Source organism: Microcebus murinus, chromosome 20 (assembly GCF_040939455.1).
Source record: "Microcebus murinus isolate Inina chromosome 20, M.murinus_Inina_mat1.0, whole genome shotgun sequence".
NCBI classification, from domain to species: Eukaryota; Metazoa; Chordata; class Mammalia; order Primates; family Cheirogaleidae; genus Microcebus; species Microcebus murinus.
The window spans coordinates 8,134,594-8,156,156 of record NC_134123.1 but is presented as its reverse complement, the minus strand read 5'-3'; the positions used below and the strand labels follow the sequence as shown (position 1 = coordinate 8,156,156).

General features: G+C 32.7%; 1 protein-coding gene and 1 pseudogene across 1 annotated transcript in view; one reads left to right on the top strand and one right to left on the bottom strand.

Moving 5' to 3' along the window:
* Positions 1 to 21,563, top strand: part of RPGRIP1L (RPGRIP1 like) — a 110,876-nt gene that overhangs the window by 23,738 nt on the left and 65,575 nt on the right. The window contains exons 8-15 of the mRNA XM_075995646.1: positions 1,835 to 1,981; positions 3,372 to 3,445; positions 8,956 to 9,095; positions 14,692 to 14,798; positions 15,026 to 15,076; positions 15,803 to 15,982; positions 16,516 to 16,633; positions 20,852 to 21,304. Coding sequence (XP_075851761.1) covers positions 1,835 to 1,981; positions 3,372 to 3,445; positions 8,956 to 9,095; positions 14,692 to 14,798; positions 15,026 to 15,076; positions 15,803 to 15,982; positions 16,516 to 16,633; positions 20,852 to 21,304 — 1,270 coding nt within the window. The remainder of the gene's footprint in view (positions 1 to 1,834; positions 1,982 to 3,371; positions 3,446 to 8,955; positions 9,096 to 14,691; positions 14,799 to 15,025; positions 15,077 to 15,802; positions 15,983 to 16,515; positions 16,634 to 20,851; positions 21,305 to 21,563) is intronic.
* On the bottom strand, positions 4,922 to 5,310 carry LOC142862606 (large ribosomal subunit protein eL22 pseudogene; annotated as a pseudogene).

Sequence of the window (21,563 nt, the reverse complement as noted above, 5' to 3'; positions counted from 1 at the left end):
TGTGTATAATTTCTCTTCATATATTGTTATTTATAACTTAATTACTAAAGAAATAATTAACTGCTTTGCTTTTTATAAACATCTATGTTATCATAAAATGATGAACACATTTATTATAAATCATATCTCCTTTTATCTGAATTCATTATGGGAACATAGCACTGAAGTTTTTGCTGTATTTTTGTGTATCTTCAATTCTAAGGGTTTATACAATACCAAAGATAGACCAAAGTTATGAGTAGGTTAGTAATCATGTTCTGTTTAATCTTTCTTTGAAGTGGATTTTCTTTCTTTTCTTGTTACTACCATTATCTGAAAATATTTGAATACTCTTAATGTCAAGTATCAGTGTATTTATTTTAAATCTTAATAATTTGGGTTGACAATACTAGGGATTCTTTATCCCCATGGTTGTTTTAACAAGGACTGTGGCCCCCTAAGAATATGCCATCGGAGGGCTCCTATTTGTTGGCACTGCATAATTAACTTAGGTTCTGGAATTAATGAACTCCAAAACATTGCAGTTGAGCAGAATTTATATTAAGCAGTGCTTTCTTTGAAGTACTGAGAAAAAGAAAGCAGTAAATTGATGCAAAGCATAGGCTCATCTGAAGCCTAAATTCAATATTGAATCAGATAGTTAAATATTTTTCAGCCATGCTCTGGGAAGTGTTTTCCATACTACCTTAAATGCCAAGAAATAACTACTTCCGTATAAATGTGAGAGTTAACAAAAGAGGAGACTGATTAGAGAGTGGGAATGATAGTGCTATCTACAGATAGACAGATAGAAGAGGGAAATTAAAAATAGATGTAGTTGAAAGCCATTTCTAAAATAAGGAATTTAAAAAAGAATTGAAAAATGATTTTACATTCTATTACCACTTTCACCATTTGATTTCCATTTAACAGTGACCCCAGGTATTTGTTTAAATACCAACAAGTGTCTGCTGTAGTACAGGTACCTCTTTTGGAAATTGATGTGGGGTAAAGATTTGAGAGGTTCAGGCCAACAGCCTTAATGGAGTGAAGAGCCCAGAGGAATCTGGCTGAAGATACTGTTCTGTAATAATACCAGTATTAACAAAAATTGACCTGAATAGCTCTGTAGCCATGTTTCTTTTAAATGAGTGAAGAAAAACTTCAATAGAGCTTAAATGCCTTTATTTAGCAAATGAGGCATTACATGTTATTGTTATATGGTCTCTATGAGAAGACTTTAATGTAATTACCTCTTTTATTTATAAAGGAATTATGTGACATTGAAGTATATAAAATTGAATTTAAAGCATGTTCATAAATAGACCATTTTTTAAAAATTAAGAGTTTACAACTATTTTACTGAATTAAAAATTTTAACTTAATTATATTAAATTAAAAGCTAAGCATCCAAGGCTGTTTATATGGTGTGGTGAAGATGGCATATCCCTTTAGCTCAAGTATCTGTTGTCAGCCCTTTTGACCCATGCAGCATTTTTAGACAGCATATCCCACCAATGCAACCACAGCAAAAAGAAAAAAAAGTTAGTTGTTAAAACTAATTTACTTACTGGTCACTTTCAACAAGTCAGAAACTAGGGGAAAATAAAATAAAGAACAGAAACAATTTGCATTACGTGACTGTGTGCTAAAATAACCCTATATTTTCTTCCTTATGTCACACTTAGGTTGATAGTATCTCCTATACATCAGTAGCAGATATACATTATTTGTGATGTGAAAAATAAGCTGTATGCTGTGAACTTAAGGAATAAATTTATTTATAAAATTGTAATTATTTATTCAAAGCATAATCCAAAAGTAATATTTAAAAGATTTTCTTTTTGTTTTTTAGAAGCAAAGAACTCTCAGGATCAGCCATGATGCCTTGGTGGCAAATGGAGATGAGTTAAATATGCAACTTAAAGAACAGCGTTTAAAATGCTGTAGTCTTGAGAAACAATTACATTCTATGACATTTTCTGCAAGAAGAATAGAAGAGGTAAGCTCCCAAAGAGTTTAGCCATCTGTTGCATTAAAACTTCTCTGTAACTGTCTTGAAAAAGTAAAATACAGACCTTTCAAATATTGTATTTATTTTAATATTATAAGCTACATAAATTGTGCTTTGAGCACAGCAAAATAGAGTAGTCAATATAATATATGAATGGCAAATCAGTGCTTAACATAGCTTGCAAATGTACTGAGATCCACTGATTACCTAAAGGATTAAAGATCCTTGAGTAAAAAGAAAACAGAATATTTTGAAACTGATGCCAGATTACTTACAGAACTTAACTTTCTCAGCTTCAACAACTTATTAGTCATTTGAGATACCAAAACAAAATCACAGGAATATATCTGTTTCTGAAGCGATCGATGTTATGTTCTGCAATATTAGCAATTTTATGAAAGTATCTAATTTCTTTTCCTAGGGAGTTGTTTCAAAACTCATCTTCCTATTATTGTTGCTACTCATGTCTCCCAATTAGCATGATCTTTTTCTGTAGCCTGTTAAACTTGTTCCTGAAAAAATAGAAATAAAATGAAGTGCCCACATTCTGTTCTGATCTTGGGAGAATCTTTTACTCTCTGTTACAAGCATGAAAAGCGAATTTTGAAACTTGAAATGAATTTTAAGAGTACTCTGGTCCATGAGGAAAAGTTGTGATTATAAACTATAATTATGAATGAAACTTAAAAATAAATACTAGAGTACAGAAATGTACATTTTACTTATAAAGATGTACTTATTACCCAAATTTATTTCTAAAAATATTATTCATTGGAATAAAACAAGGTATATAATTTTATTTATTTATTCATAATGCTGCTGGCTATTTGTAAATTCTAGGTAACATAAGAAATAGTGATTGACACAATTTGTTTGAACCATGAACTTAAAGAAAAGTTAATCATTTTATTTTTTATGGGTCACTTGGAGATTAATCCAAAATTAATATAATGATAGAATTCATTGTTGTAGAAAGTAAAAAATATTGTTTCCCAGGACTTAACAGCAAGCTCTTAACATATACTGTATTGAGTTCTCGACATGTTGCCACAAAGCAGTGCATACATTTATACTAAATTCAAACAGGAATATTAATCTTATGTTTATTTAACAAGTTGGAAAAAAATCAATGCTGAATTAAATGCAGACAATAGAAGTGATCTAGTTAGCAGCTGCAATTTGGGAATCAAGACTGAAACTTGTTAGCTTCATCTCAGAGGGTTTTTTTAATGTTTTTTTTTATCCCCAGTGTAGTTCTATTTCTATAATAGTTGTTATATTTCTATAATAATCATAATAATCTATAATAATCATATAATAATAATGTAGCTCTATTTCTATAATAATCACCTAACATGTAATTTTCTTTTCATCTTAGCTGCAGGATAGAATTAATGATTTAGAAAAGGAACGGGAACTTTTAAAGGAAAATTATGATAAACTATATGACAGGTAAATCATGATTCTGTGTGTTCTTTCGTTCTCTTATTTGAGATCTTTTATATCAAAACATTTGTCAAAATACCTAATATTGATTTAAGAATTAGCAGTGGATGATTGCAAGAAATATGCATACTTTATAAAAGAAAAAATAAAAATTTTAAGGTATTGGTAATGAGTTTTTTAAGCTGAGCAGTAATCTATCACTAGTAAGAAAATCATATCACTTTGTTGCCAGTAAAAACTGCTCTCATTTATTGGACACTAATTATAGCCTAGCAAACACTGTGCACTCTACATTCATTGTTGTAAGTTCCTCACAACCCCTTGAAATGTAGGTATTGTAAATGCCCATTTTGCAGACAAGGAAGATAAAACAGAATGAAGTCACTTTAAGAGGTACTTTATACCTATTAAAGGTATGAAGTAATAGAGTTTGTATTTGAACCACTTTTGGTCTCTCCACTAGACTCTCCAGTTTATTAACTGAAAGTTATTCTGTTGGGGGAAAATATAATTTTCTCTATTCTTTATAAAGAAAGACTAAAATTTATCTTGAGATAATGATTGTAAGGGCTGCTTCAGTTTTCTTTCCTAATCTGCTTCACAATTGTGGTATTTTAGAAATTAATCCCTTCTGGTTATGTTAGAAACAAGATTCTATTCCACATTTAAGTTTGGCTAAGTGATACAGATATCTGTGTGTATATGTGTGTGCACATTTATGTGTAATTTTTTAAATTCTTTTTCAGTATATAATATATCATATGATAAATTATAAATATAGGTTTATATGAATACAAATTTAATATATATTTAAATATATGTTATAGCTTATATTCAACAGTTGCTTCTATTGATCATATGCTGAAACCTCAGAAAATAGCCATCTGAGCTACAAATACATCTTTAACTTTTTAGCTGTATGTTTTATGTTTTCCAAATGAAATTTACATTTTTAAATTAAACAAATCATATCCAAAGAGTGTGGTGATAGGCTTTTATTTTGGCTTACTTTGGAAAAGTTATCTAAATTAACGTAAGGCATTATTCCGCTGGTTTATATCATCTATGTTGTTTACCTACTAGTATTGACTCTCTTTGTACAGTGGCTCATTATGTTAAGGGTTACCAATGGCAGGTTCAGACATAAATTAAAATTATATATGGTTTTGAAAAATTCAAATGTCATTATATAGATTGCACAACACCCTATTAGATGACAGAGAAAATAATATCCCTATATTTTATAAATGAGGGAACAGAGACTTAAGAAAAATTAAGAGGCGTGTGCAGAGTCACACAGTATATTAGTAAATAGAACTACGAAATTCACTAATACAGTTTTTTAAATATGTATAATATATTTTCAGAAGTCAAAAAGTTACAAAAACTTTACGAAAATCAACATCATCCCTAAGATTTTTTTTTTTTTACTTCCGATGTTTTATTTAAGAATTTATACAAAATATTCCAAATAAATGAATTTTAATCCTCATCTTCCTCCTCCTCTTCTTCATCCTGGTTAATTTGGAAGTAATGTAATTCGTAACTCTCTGTGCTGTTAGCAACTACACACAACCAATCATGTAGATTGTTCTCTTCAAATATTTTTTGGTGATATATTTCAAATACCTTTTAGAAAAAGGCACCTCAGAAGTGACAGTATTCTTGCTCTTGCTTCTCTCGATGGTCACAGCCCCTCCCCCGAGATTTCCAGCTTTTCCATTCACTTTGATTCTCTCTTGCAAAAACTGCTCAAAATTAGCAGCATCCATGATTCTGTCTTCCACAGGGTGGGTGCAATCAAGAGTGAACTTCAACACTTGCTTCTTTTTTTTGCCCCCCTTTACCACAAGCTTTTTTGTGGGTGCCATGGCGGCAGTGGAGGCAGAAAGGCCGTCCCTAAGATTTTTTACAGCTCTTTTGTTTCATGGCACTGTTGTTCATCATGGCCAACTACCCATGTTCATCAAGAACCGCATATATTCCCTGCTTCGTTAGTCATAATGATAGCATGTTTTAAAAAGGAGAGCATTTGTTTGTTATTCAAAATTGGCTAGTTTTCAGGAGAAAAATATGATTTTCATATTGCATTTTCATCTTCCTTTTTCAAGTGAAATTTTGAATGTGTTTATTACTTGACATATGACATATTAGAGAATCATCTAATAAGATAAAACCCTCATGTTAGTATTTGGTTTGAGCCTTTTTTAATATGTTAAAACATTTTTGAAACAATGCCAAGAAATAAGTATAACTTTAAGAAATGTTTGATTTAAAAGTCTAGAATAAATTTTTTGTAATTAAATCTTTCTGTTTGGTCAGAGAGAAACTCTATACTATAATATGGTAATATTCTATTCCATTTTTGAAGTTACTATAGTTTTTGGGCTAAGTAACTGATGAATACAGTGGTTCTTCAATTACAATTTATACAAATAATGTGGAAAACTTATTAAAATGAACGTTTCACCACCCCTTCAGAGCTTCTTCACCTCTCCACCCATGACCCTCCCCCTACTATCCAACTCCAATTCAGTCAATTTGAGGTTGGGTTCAGATTAGCAGGGGTAGAGAACCTGTAGCCTTGGGGCCACATGTGGCCTTCTGGATCCTTGAGGGAGGCCTTTTGACTGAATCCAAATTTTACAGATGAAATCCTTTTAATAAAGGGATTTGTCCCATGAAGTTTGGATTCAGTCAGGGGGCCACACTTGGGTGATTTTAAGGTATTAACTCTTTGAGAGATAATAATCTAATACCTATGTTTTTAAGTGTTCGTCTAGTTTTTGAAGATGGTACTAACCCTTTTAAAAATTGGGTGGATAAAGTTTTTATGGTGTGATAGTCATCTAACATTCAAAGTTTATAAGAGCACTGCTGAGCACCCATAGATGCTCTATGCTTCATTTCTGTAAAGTGAACATCTGTCCCCTGTAACCTAGGAAATCATGAAAGCTCATGTGACCAAATATAAGCACTTTGTGCTTTCCAGAAATCAAACTCTAAGTACATTTGGGCATCATCTTCCTTCAGTAAGTGAAATATCCTGATGTAAATATGTGTTTCATTTTCCTTAGGCACTACCTGAGGTATCTGTGGATTTCTTTACAGATGATGTAGAGTTTTTTCTTCCCTATCTCTCATTAGAGGATGCCCTTGAACATTGGAATAAATGGAATTTCTTCTGTAAGAAAAAGACCTTAGGGTGTAGATGGATTCTTTGGTTTTTATTTAATCATATGACATTTTTGATCAAGGGTGTGTATTTACAGTATGCTGACCCATGGCTGCCAGTGGACGTGCCAGTGACCACAGGCACCAGTGGGCATTCCACTGTAGGCTGACATTTTATCAGTCCTGCAACACAATGTAACAGTAAAAAGTGTACAAAAGATCAACTATGATCCCCCCTCAGTTGTCACTGTAGGCAATATACAAAAACATTTTCATGAATAAAAGGTACTCAAAGACTGTTCTCATATGCAGATTTAATCATGTATACAGCCTTTACAAAGAAAATGGAGCCAGATGTGGTTCACCATTTATAGTTACACAGATGGCTCCAAGCATAGAGGAATATAGTAAATTCAAAAGGAATTCCTCATGAAACTCCAGTGGAATGTAATCCTAAATTTAGAGGGAAGATAGCAGTGGACTAAATTCAGATTGACTTATGCTGATTTACACTAGTATTTTGTGGGTTTGGAAAAACCAGCCTGCTAAATTGTTCTTAATTTAAACACACACAGCTTCTGATGTTTCTGCCAGATTAGCTGTTGGTGATCTTTTTGCTGGTACTAATGCTATTGGAACACTACTGTTTCTAATTTTTGGCATCTGATATAGTGTATAGTTGTGCCTATTTCTTCATGCTAATTTTTTTCCGGGCAGTGCATGTTTTTAATAAAACAAGAGACACACACATACACGCATATATATATACACACACACACACACATACATGTACTCACATTCATGCATCTATATGTATGAGTTTAGTATATATAATTTGGCCAGACATAGAAACTATATTCTTTATTTTAAAAATGAACATATAAAGGAATATTATCTAGTTTAGTATTTAAAGTACGTATTTTATTATGATTTCATTTAAGTCTGGGTAATTATACTTTTGATAAAATTAACTTAAAATATTGGTATGTAGATCCATGCATTTTTTAAGGTTCCATATGTGAAATGGGAGCATTTATAGAAGAAACAGATGTCATGTTTAAAGGAGCTTCTAGGATTCCATTTAGTTTTGAGATCCTGTTATTTTAAATGCAGTAAAAATATTCAAAATGTGAAATGAATTCACAATTTTGCTCTTTTGAAAGCTATGCCTCCCAGAAAAGTTACTTGTTTGTAATAAAAATTTAAGACTAGCTGGGAGCAACATTAAGAGCAATTTTCAGTAATATGTTTCTTTTCCATTTACTTCATCATCAGTATAAAACCAAATTATATAATGTAAGTTCTTGTTTTATTTACTGGGTTTAAAGTAAGTAGAAGGGTCAAAGCTGCTGATGATTATTCAGTCATATCAAACTTCACAGATAATGGTTTTCTGCTGAAATACAGATCAAGATCAGTTTTTCCGAAACCTGGCTATCATCTGGGGAGCTTTATAAAAATATGAATTCCTGGGCTCTGGGCTCTTCATTTTTAAATCTCCCTAAGTGTCCTTAGTGCAGCTGGTCTAGCACCAGTGGTTAGGCCAGCATTTAGGAACCACTGACAGACATAAATATTTATTGTATGCCTTCTGTATACCATTTCTTTTTTAGCTGATTTGTTCTTCTAGTATACTGGGTCTTGATTATTAGCAGATTTTAACCATAGTTTAAGCTGCTACACTTTTATTGAGGAATAGTAATTCTATCTCCGTTATTCTTATCAGGCACAAGCATTGGCTTTCATCCCACTCATGTATTACAACTAAAATTGTTCTTAGCCTGTTGCTTTTTGTTTTTTAAGACAAAAATGCATTATCACTACCTCTTAATGAATATCAGAATTACTATCTTGTGGTTCAATATGATACCATTTTGTGGCCAGTATTTTGTGAACATGTTATTATCACAGATTCTTTAAAAAGTTTCACAGAATTAAAGATCAGGTGGAAAGTTCATTTTCTCTGTATTAGGTTTGTAAGTGGGAGAGAATGGTTTTGTCCGTTGTCAATTGCTGAGGTTTGGAATTGTGGATTCCTCTGGAGTATGTAGAGTATCTGAATTCCTTTACTAGTCCCACAAAAACTGCACACTGCCAACTTTTCTGACTTTGGAGCTCTAAATTAAGGCCAGTTCCTTTGCTCATCCCACAAACTCTTTCATGTTTCCTAACCGCAGCCTGAGAAAGGCGCCTTGGTTTCAACAGCAGCAGACCAGCATATGTTTACTTAATTCCTAAGACATGATGACAGTGGTCTCTGTGCCACTAAAAGCTTTTCTCTTTATTATTTTCGGTTGAAGCTGATTTCCAAGCTTTCTCTGCGTGTCACGTGTGTTTTGCAGTGCCTTCAGTGCTGCCCATGAAGAGCAATGGAAGTTAAAGGAACAGCAGCTTAAAGTACAGATTGCTCAGCTTGAGACTGCCTTGAAATCTGATTTAACAGACAAAAATGAAATCCTTGACAGATTAAACACTGAAAGAGGTACATATAAAATAACTACTGACTTACTCATTTCAGACATCTGATGTTTATTCATTGAATTAGTCAGTACTTAAGTGTGGTGCCTACTGCTTGCCAGTCACCTTGCTATGTACTTACTGGTGACACAGCCATCTGCTTGCTTGAATTTATTGGTGGCTCAAAATTTCCCTTACTCAGCCTAGCATTTTTGCCAAAGGAATTGTTTTTTCTCAGAATTACTCTTTTTTTTTTTTATTTTTTTTGAGACAGAGTCTCGTTTTGTTGCCCAGGCTAGAGTGAGTGCTGTGGCGTCAGCCTAGCTCACAGCAACCTCAAACTCCTGGGCTCAAGCGATCCTTCTGCCTCAGCCTCCCGAGTAGCTGGGACTACAGGCATGTGCCACCATGCCCGGCTAATTTTTATATATATATATATCAGTTGGCCAATTAATTTCTTTCTATTTATAGTAGAGACGGGGTCTCGCTCTTGCTCAGGCTGGTTTTGAACTCCTGACCTTGAGCAATCCGCCCGCCTCGGCCTCCCAGAGAGCTAGGATTACAGGCGTGAGCCACCGCGCCCGGCCTTCAGAATTACTCTTATTCAAGTTGTCTTTATTTTGTTTAATTTTCCTGAATTCTGAGCCTTTCTTTTTCAACAGTCAACAAGTGTTTATTGAGCATCAGTAAGTGCTAGGCACTGTTCTAAGTTCTGGGAAGATAGCAATGAATCAAACAAAGGTCTTGCCCTCGTATTTAATAGGAAGAAACTAACAACAATTAAATAAATAATTGTGAGGTGGTGGCAGGTGTAATGATAAAAAAACAAAGCAATGTAAGATGACAGATTTGTGGAAGTGATTGCTTGCTGTTTTGGATAGGTTGAATAGGGAGGATCTCTCTGATAATGGGATGTCTAATTCTACTCTGTGACAGTGAACTTAAATACCAGGAAGCTTTGTCAAGATGTCCCTGCTAAAATAATAATAATTATTAATAAGCTAAATGTTTTAAGTCACAGGTCTCACCCTTCTTATCTTACAGAAGTAAAATAATTATAATTAAAGATGTCTGAATTTACTGTATTACATACACATACATATACACACAAATGCACAGCAGGGGAAATGAATTATTTGCTTCAGATGTTGTTTGTATCTGCTCATCCACTGTATAAACCAAGTAATATGATAATAAGGTTGCTCCTTCTGAATATTTGCAACTCAGTTGCATGAGAATGTTTAAAAGTTTAATGCAGACTCTAAAAAACAATTGTGTTTCTAGTTAATATTCTTATATTTTTATTAATATCACAATGCCATATTTCATTGAATATAAGGAACATTATTTTTTCCTATTTTAAAATTGGGATGCATCTTGTAAGTGATAGCATTTTAAAATTGTGATCTGACATTTTTTTCACATTTTAACAAGTCTCAAATCAGAATATATAATTGATGAGTCTTAATTTCAGTGAACACCTTGGTACAACATCTATTTACCAAGTGATTAAATTTAATGATAGATTATCTATGAATTTTTCTATAGAAGATTATGAGTGGAATAAAAAGGTGATGACATGTTTTCTGACCTAGTCTATATTTAAAGTTTTGATGTCAAAGATACATAGTTTCGGATTTAAGTATGCAGTGTTGAATACCTAACAGAGTAACTTTGTCTTAGTAGTTGCTCAATAAATTCTTGTTTACTGAAGGAAGAGAAAGTGCTCTATCTATATTCCTTCTCTCTTTTCCAAAAACAGCTACACTGCCCATTCTTAAAGGAAATGGAAATGAAATAAACCCTTTTTATTTCTATGCTTTATCATATTTACTTAGATATTAAGAATTCTAAAACTGTTATCTTTTCAACATCTGAATTGGTCTCTGGAAAGAAATTTTTCATAAAGGAGTAGAATCTTAGGGTTTTTTTTAAACCTGTTTATTGTTGATTTAATTCTGAGGGTTCTTATTAAGTATTATAATTGCTAAGTTATTTTAATTCATCTAGTCCACTTCTCATCTTTTTTCACTGGTTCTTTTATCTTTTGGGAATTTTTAAAAATAATAAACATAACTCATGTGCACTGTGGAATAAAAGTCTAGTAAACAAAAAAATTCTAAAAATTAATTCCACAACCCTCAAGATAATCACTGTGAATATTTGATGCATGTCCTTTCAGAGTTCATTTCTATGCATATATAGTTTTATAATGTGCTTTTTTATTTAGTATATTGTGAAATCATTTCTTGAGTATAAATATAAATCTGTGTCATCATCATGTATAATGGTTGTTACAGTTTTCCAGTGTGTGGATGTGCCATAGATTAACAATCTTCTACTGAATATTTAAGTAGCTTCAATTTTTTTAAGTATCATAAACAACATCTTTCTATATAATAAATCTTTATATATACATTTATCCAGTTATTTTCTAAAGAAAAATTGCTAGAACTGAATTTTTATTTTTAATGCAATGGTTTTCAGTTATTTTTGTTTGAATACCTCAAATTTATAAATCTAAGGATTTAAGTTTTTGTTTCTTTGTGAAAATGTTACAATAGGTTATAAGAAAAATATTACAGCTTTTAACCATTTTTTTCAGGGAAATAATAAATTTTAAAAATTGAAATTGTCTGTTTAAGGAAATGTTTTAATATTTAGAAAGTTCCTTTTTGTATTACAGATTTTTAAATTGTTTAATTTTACTTTGAAGTCTCTTCACACATTTACCTTTTCATGTATCAAGTGTTCTTTGCCAGAAGATGTTTCCCTGGCTTCTTACAGTCATTCATCTAACTGGCAAATTATTTTAGAGAATACTCACCTCTTTATTCAAAGTACAAATTAGTTTCAGGTTGTGTGAATATGTGGGGGAAGGATATGTAAATGCAGTTTGCATTTGGTTAATGCTTAAATTAACTGCATGTGTTTAAGGGCTTGCTTTTGAAAGTTCCTTTCTATCTTTAGCTGAAATGCATAATTCAGCATAATGCATATGGTTATATTGATCACAGCTGAAGATATTAGCACAAAGGAGCTCTGAAAATTGTTTAGTTGAATTGTTCTCTGCACTCTGCTTCTTAATGGTGTGTTGGAAGAACATAATTTTAAAAGAGTGAAATGTTATCTCATTTGAATAAAATGCTGTTTAGCTTAACCTGCTTTTTGTCAAAGCATAAGGTAAGGAGGTTATTTTTCATCTTGTACAGAGTGCTTTGATTTTTCATATTATAATTCAGCAAGTCTATTTCCTCTTTGAACTATACCATTTCAGTACTTTTTAAAGACCCACGAGTTATGTCCCTAATAAACAGTTTGAGAAAGAAAAAATATAGTGGATGATTCTACATAAAATTCAGTAGAGAAAATGTTACTGGTACTCAGTAATGTCTTCTTCCACTAAATTGTTTTCCCACTAATGCCCTAGTTTTAAAAATATCAGTGAATGGGGACATAGTTATTGAAACAAAAACTAAGAAAGAATGGAAACATTTAAATAAGTTTAATTTTAGCCAATAGCATATCATTCGTAGAAAACCTGCTCTGAAAAATTGAAAGGATAGAAAAACCAGAATGTAGAAATAATAATCCAAATACAGTATGTCTGGGTATAAATAGAACAGCCATATCCTTTACACTTTAGCTCACTCTTAGAACCTTAAAAGTTTTGCTGGACAGGGAATGAAATTATATTATTCTCAATACCTTTGAGTTTACATCCTTGTGACTAGATTTACCTTCTTTTTGTTACCTAACCATTCTATCTAAATGTTGTTTTAACCCATCAACATAAAATAGTCCTACATTCTTATTCTACACCCTAAGAAAAAAGAAATTTATTAAGTCTGATTTTTAAAGACAAGCATTTAACCTTTACCTTCAGAATTTCTAAGTATTGTTCACATTTGAGAATTCTTTGTTAGATATAAGCAATTTATATGCTAGGATAACCTTTTAACCTTCTATCAATAAGATAAAAGTATTTATACAGTAATTTTGATAATAAAATGTATCTGTATACCCTAGGGTCACAATTTTTTTTAACTTTTTAGATTGCCAGGAAATATGTGACATTAAAAACATTCAAATTTAGTCCATTTCTTTTTTTTTTTTTTTTTTGAGACAGAGTCTCACTTTGTTGCCCAGGCTAGAGTGAGTGCCGTGGCGTCAGCCTAGCTCACAGCAACCTCAAACTCCTGGCTCAAGCAATCCTCCAGTAGCTGGGACTACAGGCATTCGCTACCATGCCCGGCTAATTTTTTGTGTATATATATTAGTTGGCCGATTAATTTCTTTCTATTTATAGTAGAGACGAGGTCTCGCTCTTGCTCAGGCTGGTTTCGAACTCCTGACCTAGAGCAATCCGCCCGCCTCGGCCTCCCAGAGAGCTAGGATTACAGGCGTGCGCCACCGCGCCTGGCTAGTCCATTTCTTAATAACTGCATAATTTAACATTTTTACTTATATGTAGTATACTTATAGCTGGGGAATGCAAAGCCTTATTAAAATCAGCAACACATTTTTGTGTAAAATGTAGTCAATATGCAAATGCAGTCATGTGAAGAATTCTTGGCAAATGTATTGATTTTTTTTTAAGAAAGGGAAACAAAAATGTACAACTTCAATTGAAGACTTATGATAAACACAAATCATTGAGAGCAGGATGAAATTAGTGAAGACACACTTTGGATGACATGGTTTAGAGTTAGCCCAAAGGGATACAGCAAAGGAGGATACCTGACTGCCCCAATGAAGTCTAGTGAAGAGTACACTTAAGAACAAGAGACTAATGTGGTGGGTTTGTTAGCTAGGTATTATGCTTTAAAAAAAAAAAAAGCCAAACATATTTGATATAGGAAATGAAAATTTAGTCTCTGTGAATTCGCTGTCTTCTGAAGCTGTATTCTACACTCCTGCTGTGGGTCATAGCAATTGAATGCCTAGGCAAAATTAACCATTATCCATTCCTTAGCAATATCTCTAAGTCCATGTCCTACTAGTTAATAGCATGAACTCAGTGAGTAAGGAACACACATGCATTATTGTTGATACTACCATGCACTGCTTGAAAATTCATTTCTCCTGTTGTAACAGATTTGTTGGAAGTATGGTTGATTAAAGTATGGATTCAGAGTTTATTTATCAGTGAAATTTCCCTGTTTTAATACAGAGATTTTATGTTAAGTTGGGAAAAGAAAATTCAAAGAAGTCATAGAAAACTAAAAGACCAATTTTTTTTTTCCTGCATGCTTTTCAGGACCCTTAATAAGTAAGTAGAAATCATAGATTTAGACACATATTTTCTTAGGTATTTTAAATAGAATGTTCCTTTGAAGTCCCAGAGGCCACAATTTCCTTATATTAATACTATGAACTTACATCTTAGGTTTTTGATAAGCAAGTGAATCATATGGTAGACATATGATAGTGCATGATAGTGTTCATTTGTTCCTCATTCCTCTGCTGCCTTTGTCTAGGTGCTAGCTCAATTTCCTCTCTGACCAGAACAATGCTAGATCAAGCTTGGTGTGTAAGAGGAATTAAAATAGTTTAAAAATGTGTTCTTAGATGTAATTGTCACTTACCTTTCCAATTGTGTTGACTTTGTTTTTATAAAGACCAAAATGAGAAACTCATTCAAGAGAATAGAGAACTACAGTTACAATATCTGGAACAAAAGCAACAACTTGATGAACTTAAAAACCGCATGAAGTTTTACAACCAGGTGAATTATTTTCTTATTTAGGAAATAAGCTCAAAATTTTTATCTAAATATTTATGCATAGAGAAAACACTATACTACAAAGCAAAAGAATACAAATATGTTACTTAGTTTATTAATTCATGGTATCAGGCATCTGATATGTTCCATGAAGATAATCTAAATAGTTGGAATGTCTCTTGTATTTTCCATTAATATCTCATTGTGAGCTTTTATTTAATTTATTACAGGAGAGTGATATTAATGCTGATGAATTGAGTGAAGCTCTCCTGCTTATAAAGGTAAATTTCTGAACTTCACCATTATTGTCGTGTCTATGTATAACTGTTTCAGCATAATGATGACCCTTATCTGTAACCCTTATATTTGGAGAATGAATTATTTGTGCATCTTCTGAAACTTAGTGTATCTTTTGCACACATATATATTAATATGTGTTACATATCAACTCTGCTAAGACTCAGGAAAGTGGTCAGGTGACATTTAGTTACAACATATGCATATTTCATAATGACATCAAAATTACATTAAAACAGACCTCAAAAGCTCTTATTTAAAGCACTTTAATTGTTACAAACATTCTGCTTTTCCTGCCTTACTATAAAATTAATCAACAGTTTCTACCCTGAGAGTCTTTGGTGTGCTCCCTATTAAGTAAAATACTGAATTATAAATATAACAAGAAGATATTTTCCAGTTCTAGGATACTCTGCTATGTACAAGAAGACACAAGAAAATATACTTCTTTCCTTTTAGATCAAAGTGTAGGTTCTAATCAAATGAAGAAATATATATAAATATGCATGGTTCTTTTATATGTCATGAAGTAATAAGCTGTTTTTATATTTCTGTCCAAACGTATATACCAGGACTGCTTTATTCCTGATAGAAAAAATGGAAATATATCTGTTTTCAATTAATGATTGTTTCTTACTATATTTATATTAATGCATACAGTCACATTTTAGAAATTCTTGTTTTGGTAATAAAACATGTTTTTGTTTTAGGCTCAAAAAGAACAAAAAAGTGGAGACCTTTCCTTTTTAGAGAAAGTGGACAGTAAAATTAATAAAGATCTAGAACGCTCCATGAGAGAGCTGCAAGCAACTCATGCAGAAACAGTGCACGAACTTGAAAAGACAAGAAACATGCTAATTATGCAACATAAAATTAATAAAGATTATCAGGTAATGTAATACACTAAATCAAGAGGATAGGTTTTCTATAATATTCTACTAAAGATTTATTTTCTAAGTATCATGTGTTATTGTGTATTATCATCTATTAACATGTATTACCATATCTCTGGAATTTAGCCTTTTAACTAGGCACTGAGAATAGTTGAAAAACAAATAATTTTTTAAGTCCCTAGCTTTAGGGAATGAACAGTGGCAATGAACTTAACATTTATTAGTATTAGTGCATTCTGCAAATGAGTTATAGTTATCCTGAATCCTACCATAACTATGTTATGTTAGCTTTTAACAAAATAAAAACTCACCTCCATAAAAATGAATCTGGAGTTTAGTTTTTTTTACTCCTGATTTGTGAACAGGACCAAGCACAGTTTTCTAAACTATAAGCTATTTGAGGTCAGGAAACCATGGTTTACAGCTTCTGGTATTTCTAGGATCTGGAAAATACTTGAAATCATAGTAGCTTTGAATAATGAAAATGGAACTAATCATAATACTGAAACTGATTATCTTTTATTTCTTAGATGGAGGTTGAGGCAGTTACCCATAAGATGGAAAATTTGCAGCAAGATTATGAACTCAAAGTAGAACAATATGTTCATCTTCTTGATATCAGGGCTGCACGCATCCAGAAACTAGAAGGTACAATGTACACAATTTTTTATCCACAGTAACTAGAGGAATGGATCTTGTAACAATTCATAGTGTTATTCAAATCTACATTCATGATGTATTTATGCTATATTTTTTCCAGTTCATAACTATAATAATAAGTTATCAGAAAGGATATTTTCATCTGATTCTTTTCTGCTCAAGAATTCTAAGTAATTTCCTACTGATTTTTTAATTCAGTGTTGCAGGTAAGATTTAAAAGTACTTCATAAAGTACCACAGACTCAAATTTACCAGTACCTTTCTAAGCAACCTGTGCACCTCAGCCAAACAGGTCTGCTTACTCATTCTCACATCATCTTGCTCAATCCCACCACCATGCCTTTGTTCTTGCTGTGTACTCTGCCTAGACCTCTTCAAACCTTGACTCCAAGATACACCCTTCCCTATTTCAAAATCTAACTCAATGCTCACCTGTGCTAGGAAGCAGGTTCTGATTACTCCTAGCTATCTCTCTACTTGAAATGCCCTTACAGTCATTTTCCCACTTTAGCAAATAGAAAAATCACCTGAGAAACTTGTTTAAAATGTAGCTTTCTAGGCCCTACCACTGGAGATCCTGGGGGCCATGCTTCTTTATATATATATGTATTTAGAAATAAATGCAAGCTATTGAGAGGCAGGTATAAAACTATATGTTGAAAAACACTATCTTAGCACTTACCTACCCAGTTTCCTCTCATATATAGTTTTTGTATAGTATATACTCTGTGTATTATAAGTGTTCTTCAGCTGTTGGATTTTGCATATTCTCTGTAACCAAAATGTAAGTTCTACAATGACAAGCACTCTGTCTCTCTTTCATGTCCACTGCTATGCAATACTTAATTCTCATCTGGTTTTATGACTTTTGCTGCTATCAATATGTTGAAGGCTTCCATATTTCTATTTTCAATTCAGATTTCTTTCCTTAATTCTAGACCCATAAATCTAATGTTTTGCTTAACACTATCTATTAGTGCATTCTGCAAATGAGTTATAGTTATCCTGAATCCTACCATAACTATGTTATGTTAGCTTTTAACAAAATAAAAACTCACCTCCATAAAAATGAATCTGGAGTTTAGTTTTTTTTACTCCTGATTTGTTCACAAATCAGGAGTAATGTAATGACACCTATGCCAGCTGTCATTTTACACTCTTGAAAAGTATTGAGATTCAGGGCCGGGTGCTGTGGCTCACGCCTGTAATCCTAGCTCTTGGGAGGCCGAGGCGGGCGGATTGCTCAAGGTCAGGAGTTCAAAACCAGCCTGAGCAAGAGCGAGACCCCGTCTCTACTATAAATAGAAAGAAATTAATTGGCCAACTGACATATATATATAAAAAATTAGCCGGGCATGGTGGCGCATGCCTGTAGTCCCAGCTACTCGGGAGGCTGAGGCAGAAGGATCACTCAAGCCCAGGAGTTTGAGGTTGCTGTGAGCTAGGCTGACGCCACGGCACTCACTCTAGCCTGGACAACAAAGTGAGACTCTGTCTCAAAAAAAAAAAAAAAAAAAAAAAGTATTGAGATTCACAAAGGCCTTTTGTTCATGAGTTATACTTATTGATATTTATCATATTGGAAATTAAAAGTAAGAAATTTTGAAAAGATTTCTTTTAACTTACGTTAAAATAATAATAAACTTATTACATGTTAACATAAATTAAAGTACTTATTTTTAAAAATCTATGCTCTCCAAAACAAAAAAAAAATTATGAGAACACTGGTATTGTTTTAAATTTTTAGCATTTTTGTAAATCTTTTTAGGGTCTGGCTTAATAAAAAAATAGCTAGATTTTTATATCTGCTTCTAAATTTAATCTCCTGTGATACCACACATCGGTAGTCTCTGAGAAACTCCATTATACACTAGTGAGAGAATAAAAATGAAAAGGGCAAATGACATTTTAGTGTTATTATAAAAAGAATTCTGACCTGAAAGAACTCCTAAATGGTTTCAGGGAACTTTAGGGGTTTCCAGGCCACACTCTGAGAACCTCTGCTCCATATAGAAGGGCTAAGTAAATGTCTTTATCTAACTGAACAGGGCTTTCCAAAAGTCAAGGAGCAATGTGTACCTTTTATTCCAAGTAGTACTCAATAAAAATTTGCTTAATGGAATTTTCTTGGTTAAAAGAGAGGTCACAGAGTTTGGAATTTTCATTCCTTTCAAGTCTTAGTAAATCTTTACCAATATATTTTATGTATCCCCTAAATTCATTGATTCATTCCATAAACATGATCAAGCTCCTAATACATCCTAAGCAAAGTGTTAGGCAGTGAGAATACAAATAGGAAAAAAACTGAAGCATGTCCCTTAAGGAACTCATAAGATGTGGACAAGTAAATAAATGGTTATTCTTCACCATGAAGAGTATACACTCTGTAAAGCTAAGAAAATGCTAAAGGTATCAAGGAAACATTGAGGAAAAAAATGCCTATTTCTACCTCAAGATTTAAGGAAGACTTCACACAGTAGGTATGGAGTCTTTAAAGATGACAGAATTCACCACTAAGTAAAAGTAATGCAAGGCCTTCCTTCCAGGCAGTAAGTGAGGTAGGTAAAAATGCCCACAGTGTGAAGCATTGTGGCACGTTTGAGAAACTGCACAATGGATCCATCGAGTTGGAACTCAAGTTTAGTAAAGGGAAGAAAACCTAGAGATAAGGCTAGAAAGAACAAAATCCTGAAGGCCCTTTTTGCCTCCCTGATGAATTGGAACCTTATTAACCTAGTGAACCACTGGGGGATTTTAAGGTAGGGAAGATAAACTTAGAATTGCCTTTTGGAGATTATGCTACAGGTATTGGGAGAAATGGGTAAGATGTAAAGAAGGAAGCAGTTTGAGTTCTATAATAATCTAGGTAATAAACTTGAAGTATAAATAAAGTATAGTGGAGATAGTGAGGACAGAGACAAATTTGATAGAGTTAGGAAATAGTGTTGATTAGTAGTGACCCTATAAATGTGAGGAGAATAAAAGAAAAAGAGAAATCCAGGATGCCTCTCTGGGATCCAGCATGGGCAACTGAATGAATGCTAACATCATCACTTGAGATTTAAAGTACAGAAATAGCTAGAAGACAATATGATACTTCTATTTTAGATATGTTGAGTTTGATGTGCCTGTGGGATATCTAGATAGATAGTGTTAAGCAAAACATTAGATTTATGGGTCTAGAATTAAGGAAAGAAATCTGAATTGAAAATAGAAATATGGAAGCCTTCAACATATTGATAGCAGCAAAAGTCATAAAACCAGATGAGAGCACCCATGAGAATGTGTAGACTAAAAAGAGATTTAAAAGTTTGCTCTAGTAAACTAACAAAGAAAGAAACCCCTGAAGAATGGTGGGAGGAAAAGCAGAGGAAACAATGAGATGAAAGACAAAGTAGGACAGAAGCTCACAAAAGGGAAAGTGGTCATCAGTGTCAAATGAAGCAAAAAAATCTAGTAATACAAGGATGAATGTCCATTGAGTCTAGCAATAAATTGGTTATTGGTGGTTTTTTCTGTAGTAGTTTTACAGAAAAATAAGGTAGATGCTGTTTGCAGAAGGTTTGTTGGAATGTCTGTTAAATGAGTAGTTGGAGACACATGTGTACATTATGCTTTCTAGGAATTTGGGTATAACATTAAAGGAAAATGTGAATCCAGACATATCTTTTTAAAAACAGCTTTAGAGAAGTATAATTGGCATACTTTCAACTGCATATATTTCTGTAGAATTTGGTGGGTTTAGGCCTATGCATACAACCATAATCAAGATAATAAACATATCCATCACCCCCAAAAGTAGAAAAGTACATATCTTAATAAGTTAAAGGAAAGGAGCCAGTGGAAAGAGAAATTGACTTTATAGGAAAGAAGATAATGGACAGAGCGTAGGCAGAGGAGCAGGTGGAACCCAAATAGTTACCTCAGCTGTTCATTCAGAGTCTTTTTTTTCTTGTCTTTTTTTTTTTTAATTTTCTCTTTTACCTGGCTTAGGCTATATTACAACTGAAGTTGTAATTTTGTTTTTGTTTAATAAGTGATATCAAATGATGAATTCTATTATTTATCAAAAAATGGTATGGTCATAGAATTTAAGATTGGGACTATTCACCAAAAATACTCAGATATCCAACCACTTCAAAAGCCAATTTGTGTCTTCTTATGTCAATATTTTAAAATCTCTCAACTATGTGTCTTCTCTTACAGCCCAATTAAAGGATATTGCTTATGGGACCAAGCAGTACAAATTTAAACCAGAAATCATGCCAGATGACTCCGTAGATGAATTTGATGAAACCATCCATTTAGAACGAGGGGAAAATCTATTTGAAATCCATATCAACAAAGTAACCTTTTCTTCTGAAGTTTTACAGGCATCTGGAGATAAAGAGCCTGTCACTTTTTGTACCTATGCTTTCTATGATTTTGAACTCCAGACAACTCCCATAGTGCGAGGCCTTCACCCAGAATATAACTTCACTTCTCAATATCTTGTTCATGTTAATGACTTATTTTTGCAATATATCCAAAAGAATACTATCACTCTTGAGGTCCACCAAGCCTACAGTACAGATTATGAAACAATCGCAACATGTCAATTAAGATTTCATGAAATTCTAGAAAAAAGTGGTCGAATATTTTGTACAGCAAGTTTGCTTGGTAAGTACAGTTTATAAGTGTTGGGTGTTTGAATTACTAGTTTGCTTTATACATTAATATGGTATTGTACCTTAGTATCTTCTCTTATACACTAAGGGTGCCTTTAGGGTAAGGACAGCGTTCTCTGCCCAAAGTTGATGAACTATCTTAAGTGTCATTAATGATGTTGGTACAATGGCTATTAGTTTTTTTTAAACTTATAACTGTAGATGTTTATTTATCACATGGATACCTTTGTTTAGTTAAACATTAATTATAA